The sequence below is a fragment of the Uloborus diversus genome, chromosome 4 (genome assembly GCF_026930045.1).
Source record: "Uloborus diversus isolate 005 chromosome 4, Udiv.v.3.1, whole genome shotgun sequence".
NCBI lineage: Eukaryota > Metazoa > Arthropoda > Arachnida > Araneae > Uloboridae > Uloborus > Uloborus diversus.
Genome location: NC_072734.1, coordinates 124,299,986 through 124,320,369, shown reverse-complemented (window position 1 = coordinate 124,320,369; position 20,384 = coordinate 124,299,986). Strand labels below are relative to the sequence as shown.

The 20,384-nt window shown below is 32.6% G+C and overlaps 1 protein-coding gene across 1 annotated transcript in view; it reads right to left on the bottom strand.

The window, feature by feature from the left end:
• Positions 1 to 16,100, bottom strand: part of LOC129219827 (protein prickle-like) — a 102,028-nt gene extending 85,928 nt beyond the window's left edge. The window contains exon 1 of the mRNA XM_054854131.1: positions 15,937 to 16,100. Coding sequence (XP_054710106.1) covers positions 15,937 to 16,100 — 164 coding nt within the window. The remainder of the gene's footprint in view (positions 1 to 15,936) is intronic.
• Positions 16,101 to 20,384: the final 4,284 nt, after the last annotated feature.

The window sequence follows — 20,384 nt, the reverse complement described above, 5'->3', positions numbered from 1 at the left end:
AAGTTTAATATTTTTTAAAAAATAATTTCAATCGGTTCAATTTCAATTTTTACGCTTCTGCACATGACGTCACAAGTGATGAAATGCCATTCCCTTATGCCATTAGCGCAGAGCGCAATATTTAATTCGATTCTTTACTCACATGTAGTGGCAACGACATGGTTGATACCAAGCGTAGAGCGCAACATTTAATTCGCTTCTGAATTATCATAACCTGTAAACGCGGTAGACAGCAAGCGTAAGCATTCAGCAAGCCAGTGGATTGCGCGCCAAAGTACATCACTTGCGACGTTATAAAGACTATGCCTTGTTTGAAAAATAGGATATTAAAAAAAATAATAATTAAAAAACAAATGTTGAGAAAATGAAAGTATTTTTTTTTGGGGTCTGTCTATGTTGTTATTTTTGCTCATTCTGTCAACTTCAGTGACTAAAAGTAGTACTTTTGACCGAAGGAAACAACCGCATTGAAGAATCTTTAGCGCCTAGACCGTTCGGTCGATTTTCATGAAATTTGGCACAAAGTTAGTTTGTAGCATGGAGGTGTGCACCTCGAAGCGATTTTTCAAAAATTCGATGAGGTTCTTTTCCTATTCGAATTTTTAGAACAAAAATATCATAAGATGGACGAGTAAATTACGAAATTATCATAACGTGGAACCGTAACATGGGCACAAGGCTAGATACGAAATTATCATAACGTGGAACCGTAACATGGGTACAAGCCAAATGGCGAGAAAATTCACTATACATTATTTGTAAATATACAGGCGAACCAAAAGACCTTTTAATTGTTCTATTACGGGCAAAGCCGTGCGGGTACCACTGGTATGCAATAAAATGCCCGTGACGGAACGGAACTCGTATGGATCGCGTTCCGTCACGGGCCTTTTATTGCATGTCATTCAACTATTTTCTTCAGACTCACTTTTGATGCTCTACATACTTTTTATAACAAATCTTAAATGTTGGTATCATGGATGAAATTTCTAGCTTATATTATTTGCATTTTATGGACTAGACAAAATCTAGCGACAAAACTACTCCAAATGTCTCGTTCCGTCACATGGAATGGCCCAAATATGGCAACGAAACAATGGGGTCGTTTCCAAAATTTTAAAAGTATTTTTTTTTTTTGTGAAAGAGCATGCTTAAAAACATAGGATCTGACCATTTTTCGATAAATTTGGTTTACGTTTAATATTTTAAAAAAAATTACTTAAATCGGAGCGCTTTCTTTGTTTACAGCTTCTGCCGATAACATCACAAATGATGAAATGCCATTCAGTGTTGCCATTCACAGTGTAAAATATTTAATTCGCATCTTTACTCACGTGTATTTGCAACGATAGGGTTGGTAGTAAGCGTAGAACGTAATTTTAATTCGCTGCTTGATTATCATAACGTGGAAACGTAGTAGAAAGATGTGGCAGAAAGCATCATTTGTGACGTCATCAAGACCACGCCTTGTTTGAAAAATCGAACATTTCAAAAAATTAATTTAAAAACAACTGTTGGGAAAATAAAAGTATTTTCTGGGTCCATGTTATTTATTTATTTTATTTTATTTCTTTTTTTTTTTTTTTTTTTTTTTGCTCATTCTATCCATTTCAATGACTAAAAGTAGTACTTTTGACTGAAGGAAACCACCCCATTGTCTTTTTGTTCTTTCGTTGAAATATTTCCAATACCGGTATTCTGGTAACACATTTATGAAATTAACACCTATAATCATCACATTTAATAAACCGGAACTGTGTTTTCGGTTCGGTATTGCAATCGCGAATTTTTCTCAACCCTAAAGATGTTTCAAGTTGAAGGAATAAGTATAGTTGCGAAAGGAAATTCCAATCAGGAAAGGTTAAAGTAAATTTTTAAAAGAACCAAACTAATCCCAGTTGTTAATCGATGCTAAATCATTTTCGCTATTCTTATGGACTAATTGAACTGAAAAACGTATTGATACAAAACAAATGCCGTTGTAAAAGAATCGGAACATGTGAATTTATGCGCTGTTGTTTCGTCATACAGGGCCTCAAACGCAGAGGAAACGTGTCATAAAATAAGAAATATCGACGCATAAATTCGCATTTTCGGAACAGAGTGGCAGCTCGACGTACAACAAACAAAAGCTTCGAAAGAGAGTCGGACCTGTTGCTAAAGCGGTCGCGTCCTGCCCTTTTTGACCGCGGATGCCCATAAATACATTCTTCCAAACTCAGACTCTTAATTCGACCCAAATCCTGTCGTTGACCTTTGAGAAAACACTCGTAAAAATGGCAGAAGTTTCATAATCCTTTCCAAACTTTATTCACAGTCCCCGTTGAAAGCGCTACTTAGAGCGTGCAGAAGATTTCATTAAAAATGGAATATTATCTTCAGACAATGACTTTTGACCGCTAGTCATTGTCTGTAATATTATACTCTGATACATTCGACGGGATGGTATTAATTACGCAATCTATCAGAAAATGGTGAAATAATTTTCGTTTCTTTGAAAGGGAAAAAAAAAAAACACTGACACTTGTTCTCCTTATTTTTAGAGCACTTTGTAGCACACCTTTTGGAACATTTATGGAACACTTATCTTTTACAAATGTCTTACAATTTTTACTGGTTTTTTCTTGTTAATTTCACAGCAATCTCGCGTAGCAGACGTCAGCCGACAAAACGGTCCGTTGCCCAGTCTTCTACCAGAGATGGACATTAGTTATCAATGAATTCGCGACGCCAATTGACGGTGATTCATTGCAACGAATTTTCTTGCAGTATCATTTTGAGAGATTCTATTGACTGGAAGTTAAAGAAAGAAATTGTATTTGTGCGGAAGAAAGGTATATTTTCACAAGAGTGCCCAATTGTGTTTCCCAATCTGCTCTCAAACGTGCCACAATCTTTCCTCAAATGTGTTCCCAAGTTAAAATTTGACAAATATCCCGAGCGGGACACATTTGAAACTATTTGCTGATATTTTGTTTTCATTAGAGATAAAAACAAGTAACAAAAAAAAAAAAAAAATCAATTCCTACTTAGGTAAAGGAAGAAATTTTTAATACAAATATGTATATGCATATGACCGAATCACAATACTATTGGGGAAAAGACAAGGCAAATTTCCTTGCAAAGAATTTTTTTTTCTTCCATACAAAACTAAAATTGATTAATTAAATTTAATTAAAGAGTTGATAAATGATAATTGCAAAACTGTATTACTATTAAGTGTCATCCACTACAAGTTTAAAAAGATGTATTTGATCATGAATGGATGAATAAAAAGTATATTGTTGTCGAATAAAAAATTTAAAAAGATTATACAGGGTGCTGCAAAAAACCTGGAGAGAAGTAATTTTCCATGTAACTTTATTAAAAATTAATAAATTAGCAAAACACAAAAAATAATAATATGAGTAGACCTTTAGCAATCAATAAATTTAATTGGTTTCAAACTGGCCGCTTTTTGCAGTGATACAGAGGCACAACTGCTTATTGAAATTTTCAGCCCAAGGGTCGCAAGTCTTTTACTTTAATCAATCCTATTCCCTCTAAAGCAATTGCTGAGTACAAATTTTTGTTTAGTTTAGGGTAGACCTTAGACTCTAAAAGAGCCCCTAAATAACTGAATGAAAAGGAAAAATTGAACATGTGCTGAGTTCATCGAACATGCTTAGCAAATTCGTAAAAATCGTTAACCACCTGTCCCTTTATCGTTACAGTATGTGTGCGTTTTTTTTTTTTTTTTTTTTTTTTTGTGAAAAAAATAAAACGCATTTAAAAACCATGGTTTTTTAAATTTGTTTTTCAAAAAAAAAAAAAACATAACCCTGCCATGTTTTTTTTTTAAATTATTTTGCTTAAGTTTTAAGTTATGTGAACATTGTTCTAAAATAAAAAACGAAAAATGCTGATTAGTATATTCTAGTCCTTGACCAGACCACATTATATTCTTATTTGCACTACTGATCCTAGCATTGCTTCACAGCGCATCAAAATCTGAAGTGGTCAAAATGAAAGTTTTTTTTTATATATTTCTTTAGCTGAATTGATCTGGAATGACCTTTTTCGAAATCTACAGCATAAATGTACAGGGTTCATACTCCATTTGGATGAAAAAATTCCATGACTTTTCCAAGACTTTTTCATGACTTCAATAAAAATTTTCATGACCTTATTCACGAAGAGAATAGCACAATTTAATCTCAAACTTGCTAATTTTTGGAAATGAGCTTTAGCAAAACGACTACATGAATGCCACAGCCTCATTGAAGCACTTACTCATAATGTAAAAAATATAAGTGTACACTTAAAAAACTAAACTATTTTATTCTTATTTTTCTTCATCATTTAAATTTAAGTATATTAAAAATGCATTAAAACAAAAATTATGATACTTAAATGTCTAATTTGTTTTATAAACAAACAGAATGAAAATGAATGGGAAAAAGGTTGAATGAGTCATCACTAAGTTTCAATAAATTTGCTTCAAAAATTGCCTTTCAGTGTCCCCAACAGTGCATTTAATCATCAACCTAACTTGACAGTATTTTGGTTCTTTAAAGTAAAGCCACATAGTTTAGTTCTTTATGTTTCTAAACCAGACATTTTTTTGAAAAAAACCATACAGTAATGAATCAATCTTCTGATTCAAAAGTACTTGTTTTGTTTACTTATTTGCACATTTTCAAATGCATATGAATTAATAGATTCAGAAATTCCACAGAACATGTATGATTTCTAACATTGACCGTAGCAGTGGGTCGCATGAATTAGTTTTGCGGTACGTATGTTCGGCACTACTGTTTTAGAGTATTAGAATCCCCCCTTTTCTGTATTCTATCGCCTGACAAAAAACCTAAAACCTTCAACAAATTATGATAAACTCTGATAAATTTAATAACAAAGTTCTTACGAGTGAGGGAATCAAAGTCGAATGCAATTGAATTGCTTTTTTTGAGTGGGCGTGGCAAAACCAAGAAAGTGCAAGTTCGCTACTACAGAATATAAAACATAAGAAGTGTTGAAAATAACAGTAATTCAAAATAAGAGATGTCCAAATAGTAAAATCACATCGCAAAAAAGGCAAGCGGCAGCGACAGAAGTGGATACAATGATTTTTCAAAATTCAGATTTGATTTTGGGATCTTTCAATTTTAAACTTTTAACAGCTTTTATGTGCTATACTGTTAAATCACTCAAGATTTCTAATGCTCTTTTAGTTACTTTATCTCTGTCCAGGACATTTTTCCATGACCTGAAATAAATTTCCATGACTGTCAATGGAAATTTCAATTTTCCATGACTTTTCCAGGTCTGAAATTCGCTTATTTTTTTTCCATGACTTTCCAGGATTTCCATGACCCGTACGAACCCTGAATGTATCCACTTATTGGTAAAAAAAAAGCTTACTACGTTTTTGCAGAACTTTTATAACAAGATAAGGAATGGGGTCGTTTCCAAAATTTAAAAAATATTTTTTTCTGAAAGAACATGCTTAAAAACATAGGATCTAACAATTTTTTAAATAATTTGTGAATGTTTAATATTTTTAAAAAATTACTTAAATAGGTGCGCTTCCATTGTTTACATTTCTTGCCGATGACATCAAATGATGAAGTGCCATTCTGTGTTGCCATTCACAGAGCAAAATATTTAATTCTCATCTTTACTCACGTGTATTGGCAACGATATGGTTGATAGCAAGCATAGAGCGCTATTTTAGTTCGCTTCTTGATTATCATAACGTGGAAACGCGGTACAAAATGCGCCAAAGAGCATCATTTGTGACGTCATCAAGACCACGCATTGCTTGCAAAATCGGATATTTTAAAAAATTAATTAAAACATAACTGTTGGGAAAATGAAAGAATTTTCTGGGTCCATGTTATTATTTTTTTATTTTTTGCTTATTCTATCAATTTCTGTGACTAAAAGTATTATTTCTGACTGAAGGAAACAACCCCATTGCTTAGGGCTTTGTAAGATATCATGATTTTAATGCTACCTCACAAACTATAACGTGCAAATGTAAACGTAGAAAAACACATCGTCGGTCTTTTTTTTTCTTTCTGTACTCATCACATTACCTATGAATGGGGTTAACGTAAGTTTTTCATACGCGTTGCTTTGTGGTTTGAATTCCGTGTTCAACGACCGCTAATTGAAATGGCCCCTTCACGGTCATCAAGGTCATAAAATTAAATCTAATTGCGGGCTTCAAAATCGAGATGGTTAAAGCGCAACGAAAACAAGACCAGCTATAATCACAACGGGGGGAAACAATGAGCTATTAAATAATAAACAACACAAGTGAATGTGAGGAATCGAGAATAACATAACCCGGTATAATTACGGGATCGATTCAAAAAATAATCATTTATTCACGCGAGCACTTTTCGTTGTTGATGAGCACATTTTTTGAGCACGATCTTCCTGCGTGGGTGATACAATATAACATGTAACACATGTATGCATAACGTGCGTAACATGTGAAAAGTCAATGTCACTGCGATGGGTACAACGCACTTCCGAATGCGATTTTTTGCAATTAAAATAAATAAACAAATGCACATTTAATGCTTTTGTTAGTGAATGCGTAGAAAGACAGCAAAGTATATTCTGAGTTTAAAGATCAGTAGTAAACGATTTTGAAACAAAAGAGAATTTCACTTTAAGTTGTAACTAAAAAAATTTTTAAAGGCTTTTTTTTTTCATTTGTATATAGGGATTGCAATACCGAACCAAAAATTCAATACCGGTATTCGGTATTTTTAAAACGTGATACCGGGATACCGGTATCAATACCGGTATTTAAAATTTCTCAAAAAAAAAAAAAAAAAAAACTTGAAAACATAGTTTTGTTGCCACATTTCATAATTTTGTGCAAAATGGTATTACTTATGAAAATGTATTGTGAACAAATATAAAATAATAATAAAGCTGAAAGTCTCTCTGTCTGGATCTCTATCTGTCTGGGTCTCTGTGACGCGTATAGCGACTGGACCATTCGGCCAATTTTCATGAAATTTGGTATAGAATTAGTTTATAGCATGGGGGTGTGCACCTCGAAGTGATTTTTCGAAAACTCGATTTTGTTCTTTTTCTGTTCCAATTTTAAGAAAATTTTACCATGCAAACTATTAAAACGTGGACGAGTAAATTACCAAATTATTACAAAGTGAAACCGTAACATAGGCAAGCAAATGAACATAGCAAATTGGCGAGAAATTCATCACCCATTATTTGTAAACATACAGGCGAACCAAATGGCCTTTTAATTTTCTACTACGAACAAAGTCGTGCGGGTACCACTAGTATAAAATAAAGGAAGAAATGTCCTAATAAAAAATTAATAACAGTAAACAACATAATGCATCTATTGAATTGTCTCTGAGCCCGGAACCCATTTCAGTGCTCAACTTTCCTACAGTTGAAAATACTCTTTCTGAACTCACGCAGGTAGGTGGTACTGTTAACAATTCGCGATATATGTCCTCTAATTATCTGGAAGTCCTTCATGTTCAAATTTTTGTTAGTTTCTCTTATTCGTTCTCGCTTTCTTTTCAAAATTATTTACAATTATATTTATGTAACTATCTGAAAATATGTTCAAGTGATTATGCTATACATCTATGCAAATTTTCAAATTTCCAAATATTCTTGCCAAGTGTAAAGCCAAATAGTGATACGGGACAACAAACCAATGCTGGTAACAACAAATTATCATTTGTTATGATAAAAAGAAAAAGGTTTTGTCAAAATTTAGTACACTTGGGACAAATAATTAAAAATGAAATCAAAAAGTATTACTGGGTCATTCCATGCGAAATGAGCAAATCAGCTGTGGTTGACATGTCACAGATTTCAATGAAAATTTTTATTTAGGTAAACCATGCATATCTATGAGTGAATGCAAATTATGGAAGTTTAAAAACTGCTTGTTGCTTTGTTATTGAAATTAGAAATTGATGCTTACGCTAAGCCTAAATTTTCAGAGTTCATTGCTGCCCGTTTGTGACTCAATAACTCCATAAGTTATAAACGCGCATTTAAAAAATAAATATTCCCGCATTCTATAAACAAATCTCTATTGGGGAAAGAACAAAGAAAAATTTATTCGGATCTTTTTTTGCATCTGAGATATCAACAAATATTGAAATTTTGCCAATTTACTTCAGATTTCAAATCACTCTTCTAGCTCTTTTAATGAAAAAATAACAGTAAAAATGATTCAGATTGAAAAACTATCTATAACCAACTATCTGCTCTAGTTTAGTAATTGTTTATGAATTTCTTGATGACGAAATCGTACTTTAAAAAATCAAAAATTTAAGAAAATTTCATTTTTTTTCTATTTTAGACATTTTTTTGAAGATGAGGGAATGCTCTAAAATTACTCAAGTTTTTTCACGTAACATATTGAAGTGTCTTTTAGATGCTACTAGATTTTAATCATTGGTATCAGCATATTTTTGTTACTAGAGTAACTTGAACTAAGGCAAAATTTTATTAGTTACTTCTCTTTATTGTAAGTTTAGCAAAACTAACCATTTCTTTCCTGTCTCATTTTCTCAAAAGCATGTTTATGAAGTACTTGCTAAAATGTACATTTTTTTAAAAATCGAAATAAATGTTAGATATACTTGCTTTTGCATCATTGAGTCGTTTATCTAGTTCTTTGAATTCTCATAATTTTACATAAGGGTGAACATGTGCTTCACATCACAAGGGTCAACATGTGTGTGTTTCACATAAGGGTATTTTGAAAACTACAATATGTTTTTTCAGTATAATGTATTATGTAGGGCACAATATACGTAATTTAAGAAGGTGCAATGAAATTTTCACACTTTTTATTTCTCTTTTAGTGTGTGAATTGACTAGCAAAATTGCTCAATTTCAAAGACCTGTATCTTTTTTACAAACCAAATACAAAAAACAATATGTGTAACATGTATAGTACTTGAATAGAATATTCAATTGGCCAAGAAATTTTATTTTTATTCCATCCCCTTTTGGTTTACAGGGGTCTAAAAATGTCATTTTTGTTATTTTTCCGATTTTTGAGGGGCTGTAATCTATAACGGGTGCACAAACACACAGCAACAGTTACATATTCTTTTTAGCATGGTTCCAGTGATTAGTTTTTGCCGTATTTCATTTTGTGTTTCCGTCTCCTTTATCCCCCTTTGAAATGAGTAAATTTTTACATTTGACTCTGAACTTGAACCTGCTGTCGTTATTTTAATTATTAACTTACAGCTACGTAACTCAGCATGTAAGACTATCAATTTATGCACTTTAACATCAAAGCGTTAAATTAACTGTCATAAATGTAATTCAAATAGATTTTGGCCAAAATGCAAAGATTTAAAAGTCCCATTTTTGATTACGAAAATCACTTTTGATGACCTCTAAAAAATCTAAGGTCCAGTTGAGAGAAAAAGTAAAAGTGGTTTTAAACATCTTTCATATCCAGCTTTTAGGGATATGAATTTAAAAAAATTAAAAATGGTTGAGCGCATTCACCCGTCGAATCTGTATGGATTGACCCATAAAACACAAAGAAAATGCTATTTTTCTGAATTTTATTTTACGTTTGGAAATTAAAAACCAATTTCGAGTTTCTTCAAGCAAATAGAAGAAACACAGCTCTATATTCTTGTGAAATTTTATAGTTGCCTGAATTTTCCCTCATTTGAATTTTTGTGTCTATGTGAAGGGGAAAATCATCATTTTACAAAATGTCACTAAGGTTAAAACTGATTTTGAAGACAAAGGAATTAAAGTACAACTTCAGAAGTAAGGTATTTCTTTTATGATACTTAGCACAATATTGGGTATTAATTTCATCAAAGCTAATGCATTCCTTAAAGATTGAGATTAAAAAATAAAATGCTTAATTTTGAGAGAATTGAAATATTTTCAGTTTTTGAAACTCGGTTAAAAGTTAACTATAATAACTTTGAAATTTTATTGACATTAGATTAATTACCCTACTCCATAGATTGCAACAACATATAACTTTCATGTTTTCATTAAATAGTTAATAAGATACAAGCCTTCAAAAATGCAACATTTAGCATTTATGAGAATGCTGTTCAATTTGACCAATTTGCAATCGCATGCAACTATTCAAATAAAAAATTTTAAGCAAAAACATTTTAGATATTTTTATATAAGCATAAAAGGAACCTGTATACCAAATTTCATAAAAATCTGTTACCATGCGGCCACCACTTTTTTGCGAATTTTGCTCATTTCGTATGGAATGACCCTACTGCAATTGATGGTTGTTCATAGCACAAATACATTCAAAATTACACTCGAAATTAACTTTCACAAATTGGGAAAGTGATTGATCAGGGAAATAGAAAAAAAAAAAGAAACATGGTGCAAAAAAGCTCACGAAAATGCGATTCATCTCACCATCTAGTAAAAACAATATCATTTTTCAATCTTTCCGCTATTTTTTTTTTTTTTTTTTTTTTTTTAATGATATTCTATTTAATTTGTGCTTTCAAAGGCAAATTTTTACATCAATAGATTGATTTTGGTTCTTTATTATGGAAAATTTGTACATTTAAAAAATGTAAGTAAATAGTTACATTGAAAATCCTTTAATGGAAACTATTTTATTATTTTCAACTCATTCCAAAAATACCCGTATTACGAAATTGCAAAACTGCTCGAAATACCGTTATTCGGTACAAATATCAAAATATCATGATATTTTCAAAATAAATATCGGATATGTATCATGATGTATATCATGATATATATCGACTGATATATATCGGCGAACCCTGGTTTGGTCGCCCACAATTTTCCAATAAATGAATGAATTTGGGGGATTCTTTTTCAATTAATCGAGAAACTCTTTGGCAATTTTTGTAATTACTAAAAAAAAAAAAAGTTTCTGCACTATAAAAGGTAAACCTAAAGGATTGCAAAAACAGCAAAATTGACCAAAACACTTTCTTGTTTAAATATGAATAAGATGAATAACCAACATAAGTAAAGCTTAAAAATAATAAATAAATAAATAAAATCCAGCATCCAGCTAATCGCATCAATTTTAATTTTGACGTCTTGAATTCATGTCTTTCGCAATTACGAATTGTGACAGTGCCCTACTCGTGGATTTCTTGTTTCTACAATTGAGATGGAAAGGAAATGGAGAAGAAATTAATTTTGAATGGAGCTTTTATCCTTTCTAAGACAACACACTCCTTTATTTATTTACTAGCTGCGTTGCCCGGCTTTGCCCGGTCCATCTTGAAAATAAAAATTGTGTCAAGTGACGTATATTCAACAATCAGGCTTAAATAAATAAAATTAAAAAAAAATCATTTGAATTTTGAATTCAAATCATGTTTTTCGCAATCGCGAACTGCGACAAGACCCTACTCATTGGAGTTATTGTTTCTAGAAATGGCTCCTGTCGCCCCCCCCCCAAGCCTGCCTCTCCTCCTGGGCGGTTACGTGTGCATAGTTTGTGTGTGTGTAGGCTTGTGTTTGCGTAGACCTGTGTGTATGCACGTAGGCATGCGTGTGTGTAGGACATGGATGCCTCCGACCAGGAGAAGTGGATAGCTCAGGACCGGAGCAGCCGCGCCGCCTACAGAGGACGGTGGTGCTGCAGAGGCATCTGGTCCAAGCTGAAAAAGGCACGGACCTCCAAAACGGTCAAATGAGAACAATAAGCAATCGTGATTGCTCAAAAAAACATCATGCAAAATTTACCTCTTAAACAACCCAAACAATGACGACAGGTATTAAAATACTTTTAATTAATTGAATCGAGAAAGATGGATTTAGAAAGCGTAACCATGGAAACACAAAATAAAAAATTTTAAGGAATTGAAATGCGAAAGAAAATGGACCACAATTTGAATGGAAATGAGATATTTTTTTATTTGATTTAAAAAGGCTTGTAAATGTTTCTTCTTTCGAGATAGAAGCTTAGTTTTTCGACCATAGGTCGAGATGGATCTGGAGTAAAAAATATCGCTTTTTCTAAAGGTGTCAAAAAGAAAACTGTGGGAAAATTCCTTCACTTTTTATTGATAGATTTAATGAAGAAAGTAGTGCCTAAATTTCAGCTAAGCCTAAAAAAAATCGAGTTAAAAACGCAACTAACTCCCGCTGTAAATAAGTTAGAGCATTGAAACAAATTGCGTAGAACGCGGAAAATTCTACCCTTTCCAATGATATGTAATATTAATATGTGCAAGTATTTTTTTACTCCCATATTTGGGCATTTATGTGAAAATTGGGCCTAAATTGGACTACAAAAAGAACTACTCATCGAATTTTTTTTCGAACCTGTCTGCAAACTAGTGGTGCGACATCGATGGCAAAACATCGATGTTTCAAAACATCGATGGTATTGATACATCGACCAAAAAACATCGATGTTTCCAAACATCGATGTTTTAAAACATCGATCTTTTTATCAATGTATAACATACATTTTTGAATATATTACACTAATTTAAGCAATACAAAAAAATACGTATCCGACGAATATATTGAAAATAATTTACTAAGAATAATTTCGCAACATCTTGGTATTATAGTAGGGCAAAAATTGATAATAAGACAAGTACCGATTAATACAACTAGTCATAGTAATAAGGAAATACTTTCAAACTGAATGAAACTAAAAGTAAATTTACAGAAAAAAAGAATCTAAGAAAAATGTATCATAGCACTTACCATCAGTTTAATGATGAGAAAAAGTTGTGCTAATTATTTTAAAAATACAAAATTAATTCTAACAATTATTTTTAAGAGCAAGAAATATGTGTTGTACTGTTAGTTATTAATTAAACAGAAATTGTAAGTAATAGAGGAACGACTTGTTGGGGGAAGTCGATAAGTAACCCAGAATATTGGTGTTGACAGTCTGGAGAAAAAGAAGTTTGTTTACTTTGTCCCCCAGAAGCGCATTTTTCTTTTCGCGGACTATTCTACCAGTCAGATAAACATCTCTTTCCGATGGAACAGAAGTTGCCATCACTATCAAATACTTTAAAGCAACTTTTACCAGCTCTGAATTTTTAAAGTTATAATTTTCACCTTAGTAACGTATAGGATTTTCCTTTAGTTTAGGAACTGGAGCCTTGAAATAGATTGCAAGTTCTGACACCAGACTAACAGTGTCAGGTTCTTCCAATAGCTTTGACCTCTACACAGAAAAATTGATCTTATAAAATAGGTGCAAAAAAAAAAGATTTTTTTTTTATTTGGCAACTCTATAAGTAAACTTAATTACCTAGCGAGAGAACTGGAGTAAATTTTATGATAATTTTCATTAAAATGCAAAAACATCAACATCGAAACCAAAACATCGATGGTCCAAAAACATCGAAAGAAAAACATCGATGCTAAAAACATCGATGTTTTAACAAAAACATCGATGTTTCCGAAACATCGACATCGATGTCGCACCCCTACTGCAAACCTTTCCGGTGCTAGAAGAAAGATACTGTGAAGATTTCAGCGAAATCGGCCGGGTAGTTCTCGAATTTTGCGCGTTCACACGAACAGACGCTTTTTGGAGACTTCATTTTATACTATGTAGAGAGATTTATTTTTTAGTAGCTGCGCACTCCGCTGTTACAAGGGCTACCTTGAATATTCAGTTGTCATTTTTTGACAGTGAAAAGATGCGAGACAACGATATTCTTTCCTATAACACGAAACTTCATTAAAAATCTTTAATGGAATAAGGACAAAATTCCTCATTAGGATATTCGAAATTCCAGAGCTCGAATACGTTACCTTGCGGTAGTTAACAATACAACTGAAAAAGTTAAAACATTCCGTTCCACGTATTTTTTTTTTTTTTTTTTGAGGGGGTAAATTACAGGCTTCAGACACTTTATGATGTAATGTAATTTCAAAGGAATAGAAAAGAAAGCTTCCCACTAACAAGACGAAAAATTACTGTCAGTCATTAAGCTTCAAAGTTACGGCATTTGTTTGTTTTACCTTTTTCGTTCACTATTAGACATTGTCCGCAGCGCCCCCTATAGTTTATTGGAGTTGCGAACAGTCAACGATACCTAAATAATATGAACAGTTTCTAATATTCCCATTAGAACAAAGTCTCTGAAAAATTCCTCTTTGAATAATAATTGTTTTTCAATAGTCCCTAAAAATACCCACTTAAATAAGGATAACAGTTTCTAATTAAGATCAACAATATCGCAACGTAAATTGTGACTCACACAACATAATCAATCTTCTGTTCGGAACATCCCCCCCCCAACCCCCCCCCCTTGTTTATTTACCCAACTCAGTTGGACTGAAAATTTACGATTTTTAGAAATTTATACAACAGCTAAAAAAACGGCGCATTCGCAAACGAATATTGCAACATTACATCAAGTCGATGAAACACATCATAAGACGAAATTATTGTTAGAAACAGTCACTAATGGGAAAAGAGTGTAAGTGACAATTCAGTCATACTAAAATATATTCACATAAAATCACGTGATCTTAGTAAATAAAAAAGTAGCTTACCACTGGTAAGAATCTTTATACTAGATAAAGTTTTTTTTTTCTTTTTTTTTTTTTTAATTTCAAAAAATCATTGCAAATATTAGCAAAGTACGACAAGTCACACCCCATCAGTTCAAGATTTTGACAGTAGGACATGTTTATCTCGAATCTCGTGGCGATAAAGACAAACACAAGAAAGATAGGTTTAGACACACATAAGGAAAATATTTTCTTTTTTCCCTCTCCCTTATCTCGATAGGATTTCAAGATAGAAAGTAAAACGTAGAATTAAAATCTCGTAAAGATAAAAAATAAATAAGGGTATAGATTTAGAGATTAAAGAGGGAACATTTATTTTACTTTCTCAAAAAGAGTGGAGATGCACAGTGGAAAATGTCCATCTTAAATCTTGTAGATTTAAAAGGAAAAATGAATTTAAAAAAAAAAGTAAAATAAAAGTTATAAGAAATGAATTCAAAACGATAGGACGTTTCCATTTTCTTTTCCTGAAAGAAAACTCGAATTTTGGGATTTTTGAACTTTAATTTGAAATTAAACATACAGATTATGAATTTAAATCATTCGAAGTAAACTGGAAAAATAATTTTTAGCTTGATTTAGGTCTCCAATCGTATGATAGTAAATTTACTAGCTGGTACACATGCTGGTGCCACCACTCCTTCGCTTTTTTTTTTTTTTTTTATGCATCATAGTCAACTCTGTCCCACTTTTTCAAGTTCAGATTTGAAAATTTATTTTTATGTGTGCATCTATTACAAAAATAAGTTTGATTTATGACATACACAAAATATACAAGTAAAAAATCAGGATACTTAAAGGATTAAAACACGAATTAACTTCAAGAAAATCTTGGGTTTCCTTCTGGTAGTTGCACTGCTTTCATTATTTATGTATTGCAGGTCCCTTAAATTTGAAGACTAAATCTACTAAAATTTGAGTACTGGATCCAAGATAGCCCATATGCAAAATTTTAAGTGGGGGGGGGGGGGACTCAGGTACTTTCCCCATGGTTTAGCAGGATATTTTCCCCACAGAAACAGATTTCAGTACAGGTTAGAGTTATTAAAGTTTGACATTTTTAATAAATTATTCATTAATGGCTGGTGATAAAGAGAAGAAATGTTTTTACATTTTTGCAAAGAAAAACGTACAGGTATACAAACTGCGCATTGAATTGACACATGGGTTTATGCTCATTTACGTTCTACTTCACACTATGATCACAAGAATGAAGCAAGGAAATTCTAATTTCTAAGGAAGGCTTGAGCCCCCCCCCCTTTTATGGGTGTCCTTGACTGGATCTGACTGCCTTCACTATGCAGGAAAAAATAAATAAATTTCGAACTCAACAAATAAAGGAATGTAGCTATGATTGCACTGATAATTCTTAATGAAACAGCAACTCACCATTCATCCTGTTGTACTGTAACAGTCGACGTTCCATTGGAGTTTGTTTTTTTCTTACCGTACAGTTGTCTGTACAGTTTGTACTGATCACCGTACACCCAACATACCTTCCACCACTGGCGGCAAACGAGCACAGAGCTTGCTTTGATGCCCGAATTACTCATAGTAACCGATCACGTGAGCAAACATTGCAGAAAACAAAAAATTGACAGTATTAATTGGTTTCTTGCAATGCATCCCCAAGGGAACAGGTACACAAACTGCGCATTGAATCGCCACATGGGTTTATGCTCACTTACGTTCAAATTAACACTAGGATCACAAGAATGAACAAATCACAAATGGACCATCCACATTTCATGGTATATCATCAAACAGGCTAAATCTATTCTTATCTACGCACAAATCCTCACTGTAATCCACAGAAAGGAACAAGAAATGGGAAATTCACACGGCAACCGACGGGGTGTCATCACATGCATCAATGTTTATTTACATCCAAAATGATCAAAGTAATCCACACAACGAAACAAGTCACTGATGGAAAATCCACAAAAGCTAACATGATGTATTTGCCCTATTTGTTCCCCAAGAAGGAATAAAATAAATCCGGTAAATTATAATTGCGGAGTGTCCGGTCCTCCCGTAGCGGTGATTAACAACCTGAGTGTTTTCATGAAAAGCTCTCTCATTTTTCCTTTTCCCATCATCTTGTTCAGCCAACGCCAAGATCGCCAATCGCAGCATCGCCAAGAAAGTGGTCAACGAGGATTTGCAACAAAGTAAGAACCAATAAAGTAGGGAAAATAAAAGCCACCATTTTGGAGATCACGTTTTCAGAAAGTACATTTTTTATTTCATGCTTGAATAAGCTAATTTATTTTTGTGAATATTATATTTAGCGTGACAATAAAAGCAGTGAACATTTTAATCTTTCAACTTGTGAAGCATTATCCTTTCGAATCTTAAATTTTATTTACCAAGTCAGCATTTCCCCCGAATGGGAATCAATAGTTAGTTTTAAATTGTTTTTTACTAACAGATGCATGGGTTGTATAAAATCATCGAAAATACAGTAATCTTATATAGTCAAAACAGTGTTCAATGTTTTTCGAATACACAAGTATTTACAAAAAGTTTTCAAGGTACAAAATTTTTTCAAGAAAGGTAAATACAGTGGAGCACCGTTTATACGTTTTTGAAGGGACTATATGAAAAAAGCGTACAAATGAAAAAACGTATAATAGGTATAGGTTAATTTGTATTAGACTCTACAGGGACCATTTTAAAAAACGTATAATTGATAAAAACGTATAAAAGAGAAACGTATAAACGGTGCTTCACTGTAATTATTTGAAAAGGGGGGCGGGGGTAAATTCTTTTGTGCAGTTTTGTACTTCAATAATAAATCAATAAATAAATAATAATAATGAAATAAGAAAGAAATTCAATATTTACGGGCAGGTAGTATAAAACAGTCAACTTTGAGGGTATTTTTTTTTATTATTATGTTTCCCATGTATGATATTATAAGCTCAGTTCGATTAGATAATTTTTCATGTAAGTATGCTCATAAAATAAATGAATGCGAATATCAGTCTTAAGTTACAGTGCTTTTAATAGCAATTCATTAAAGACATTTAGCAACAATTTTTAACACGTTTTTTAGTCATGCGGCAGACCCATCGACAAGCAATGAGTTTAAAAAATTAAAAAGATAAAAAGTTGTACAATCTTTGAGTCTCAGACATTAAAATTACTATGATGAAAAACGAACTGTTAGAAAATTTTAATCTGAAAGGCAATACTTAATGAAATTAATATTTTAACTTAACTGTGCTTTTTAAATTTTACTTTGGCTGAAGTTTTTTATTTAATGTTTGTGTTTTCAGAATTGGTTTAGCATCCTTCACCAAAAAGTCTTTCGATAATGACATGCTTTTTTAGTACCACGTTTTTTTTTTTTTTTTTGCATTTTATTAATTTTAACAGAACGTTTAAATAATAAAATTCACAAAAAGGTATGATAATACAAATGTTTAATATTTTTCGAAAAAAAATACTATATTGGTTTTTTATTTAGTAATCATTATTACGTTTTTTTTTTAATTCTTTTATTTATTAGGTATTATTGTTATTTATTATCATTTTAATTAATCAATCTAGTTATTTAAAAATGTTTCATTAAAAAAAATCCCTATTTTTCAATAAATACGCAATGTAGTAATACAAGTAATTATGGTTAACAGTTTATTTAGTATTTCGTAAAATGTAATCACTTCTACCGGAAAATATTACCAAAAATTAAGGATACATTTTCTCCAATGTGTAATTGACATTACATGCAGAACAACAAAAAGTGCTATTGCAACCGCAAAAATAAATAAATAATTGAACTGTAAATATTGTAATGAGTTATTCGGGACATTAGATGTACCCCTATCCCCCTTTCTGTCCGTAAGGAAATCAGGCTCCTTGGCCCCAGGCCCTCGGAAATCAGTTTTGGGTAAAACTGACTCTTTGAAGTCCCCCCCCCCCCTCAGAAAAGCAGAGACTAAGCGCACTTTGACCAAAGATGTCAGGTGCGTGATCTTAGCACTTGAGAATGCAAACAGAAAACTTTTCGTCCGCCCGGCGGCTCTCCGCTTCTCTGTCATTTGAGGCAGGAGACGTTCTTCGGAAAGGAAGGAGCCTCCTCCCCCCGGTGTTTGCGGGCCACGCCCATTATAGATTCGGAGTGAAACAATCCCCAAGTTTTAGCAAAGCTCTCGGTGGGTATTGAAGAAACAGGTCGCTCATTATTTCGGGGAACATTCAGTCATAATGAGTAAGATCAAAAGATAAAAAACACGCAATAAAAAGGGGATTAAAGACACGAAGGTTTTTTCTTCTTCTTCTTCTTCTTTAATAATGAAGATCACTTCTCCATTGGTGTACCTTTTGGCACAAAAACTTCCTTTATAATTACACTTCAATAACGCATGTCAAGCACTTAAATTCACCAAAAAAAATCCATAGAAGGTGATTTTTTGAAAAAGATTTTCTGACTTATGATATATTTATTTAAATTCGAACCCGTTTAAAGTGAATGTTCGTAGAAAGCGGTTCTTCAAGAAACGTTTAATGAATTCTTCATTTTTCATACAGGAGAGAAAAAAAATCAATCTGTCAATCTGGTTTGATTATTTCTAATTTGTGTGCGTTATGTCATAAAATTTACTTCTCAAAAAGGTGGAAAAATTAAATGGAAGATGAAAAAACAAGAAAGAACGTTTACGACTTTGGTTTGTTTGTCGTCATAAAATCATCAGTCTTTCGATTTCTTTTTTGTGTAGTTCATAGGCGTTGGAACCGGGGGAGCTGGGGGAGCTTGAGCTCCCCCTGGAATATTTCAAACCGGCTCAGCTCCCCCGGAAAATTCGAGCACTGCAGCTTATTGCCGTACATTGATTTCCTCAAACCTGATTTCAAAAATGTGATCTTCCTTTTCTAGGAATTTCGGAATTTCCACCCAATAAGCAAAAAAAGCAGGGGGCAGACGGAGTGGTCAGTGCACTTGAATTCACCTTCACCCTTTTTTTACTGTTAAAACATCTCTTGATTCCAGAAATGCGGAAAAGTGGGCTCTACCCCGCGACCTGCGAAAATCAGTACCAGTACCAATATGGATTTGCTCCCCACCTTGAGCTCGTGTTTCGGCTTTCGAGAGCGGCATTGCAGTTCAGTTCATATTCTTATTAGTTTTGCATGCGGTTTTTTTGTCCAATGCGATGGCGAATCCAGAATTTTGTTCTGGGGGCGGCTGAGGGAGTTGAAATTCTTGCTGAGGTCTCCTTGTCATTACCAAAGTTTATCGATGTAAACGAAAGTGTTCTGTATCATTTTCTGCTACCTAGGGGTGTTAATGACTAATGAATCTTTCTGAGTTACATTTGAAATTATGTAAAGTTTGGTATTCAGTGTTAAAATTCTAAATTTTAAATGTACATTCAAGTTTTTTCATTTGTTCAGACATATTTGTTATGCAATTTGAAGGCAAAATTTTCAATTCTTGTTAAGGATGCAAAACAATTACGCTGACAAGGTGATGTAAATGAAATAGAAGAAAGAAAAGCTGAAAGATGTTAAACAAATAGTGAAAAACAGCGAGAAAGAAGACAAAATTTTAAGAATTGATATTAAACACGAAAATTAAAGAGAGAGAAAGAAAGAAAAACAAATAGCAATTATATCTACACTTTTTTCTCCTTTCCTTCTTTCAGTGAGTAAATGTATAAATATTTGGAACAGGTAGGGAAAAAGTTCAGAAATTTGAAGGGAAATTTCGGAAAACTAACACTCCTGTTACTATCGCAAATTTGTGTATCAACCTTAAGAAGAGCGAAAACAAATTAATTGATAAAGATAGAATAGATGTAGGAAATTATACATATATATTTTTTAACATT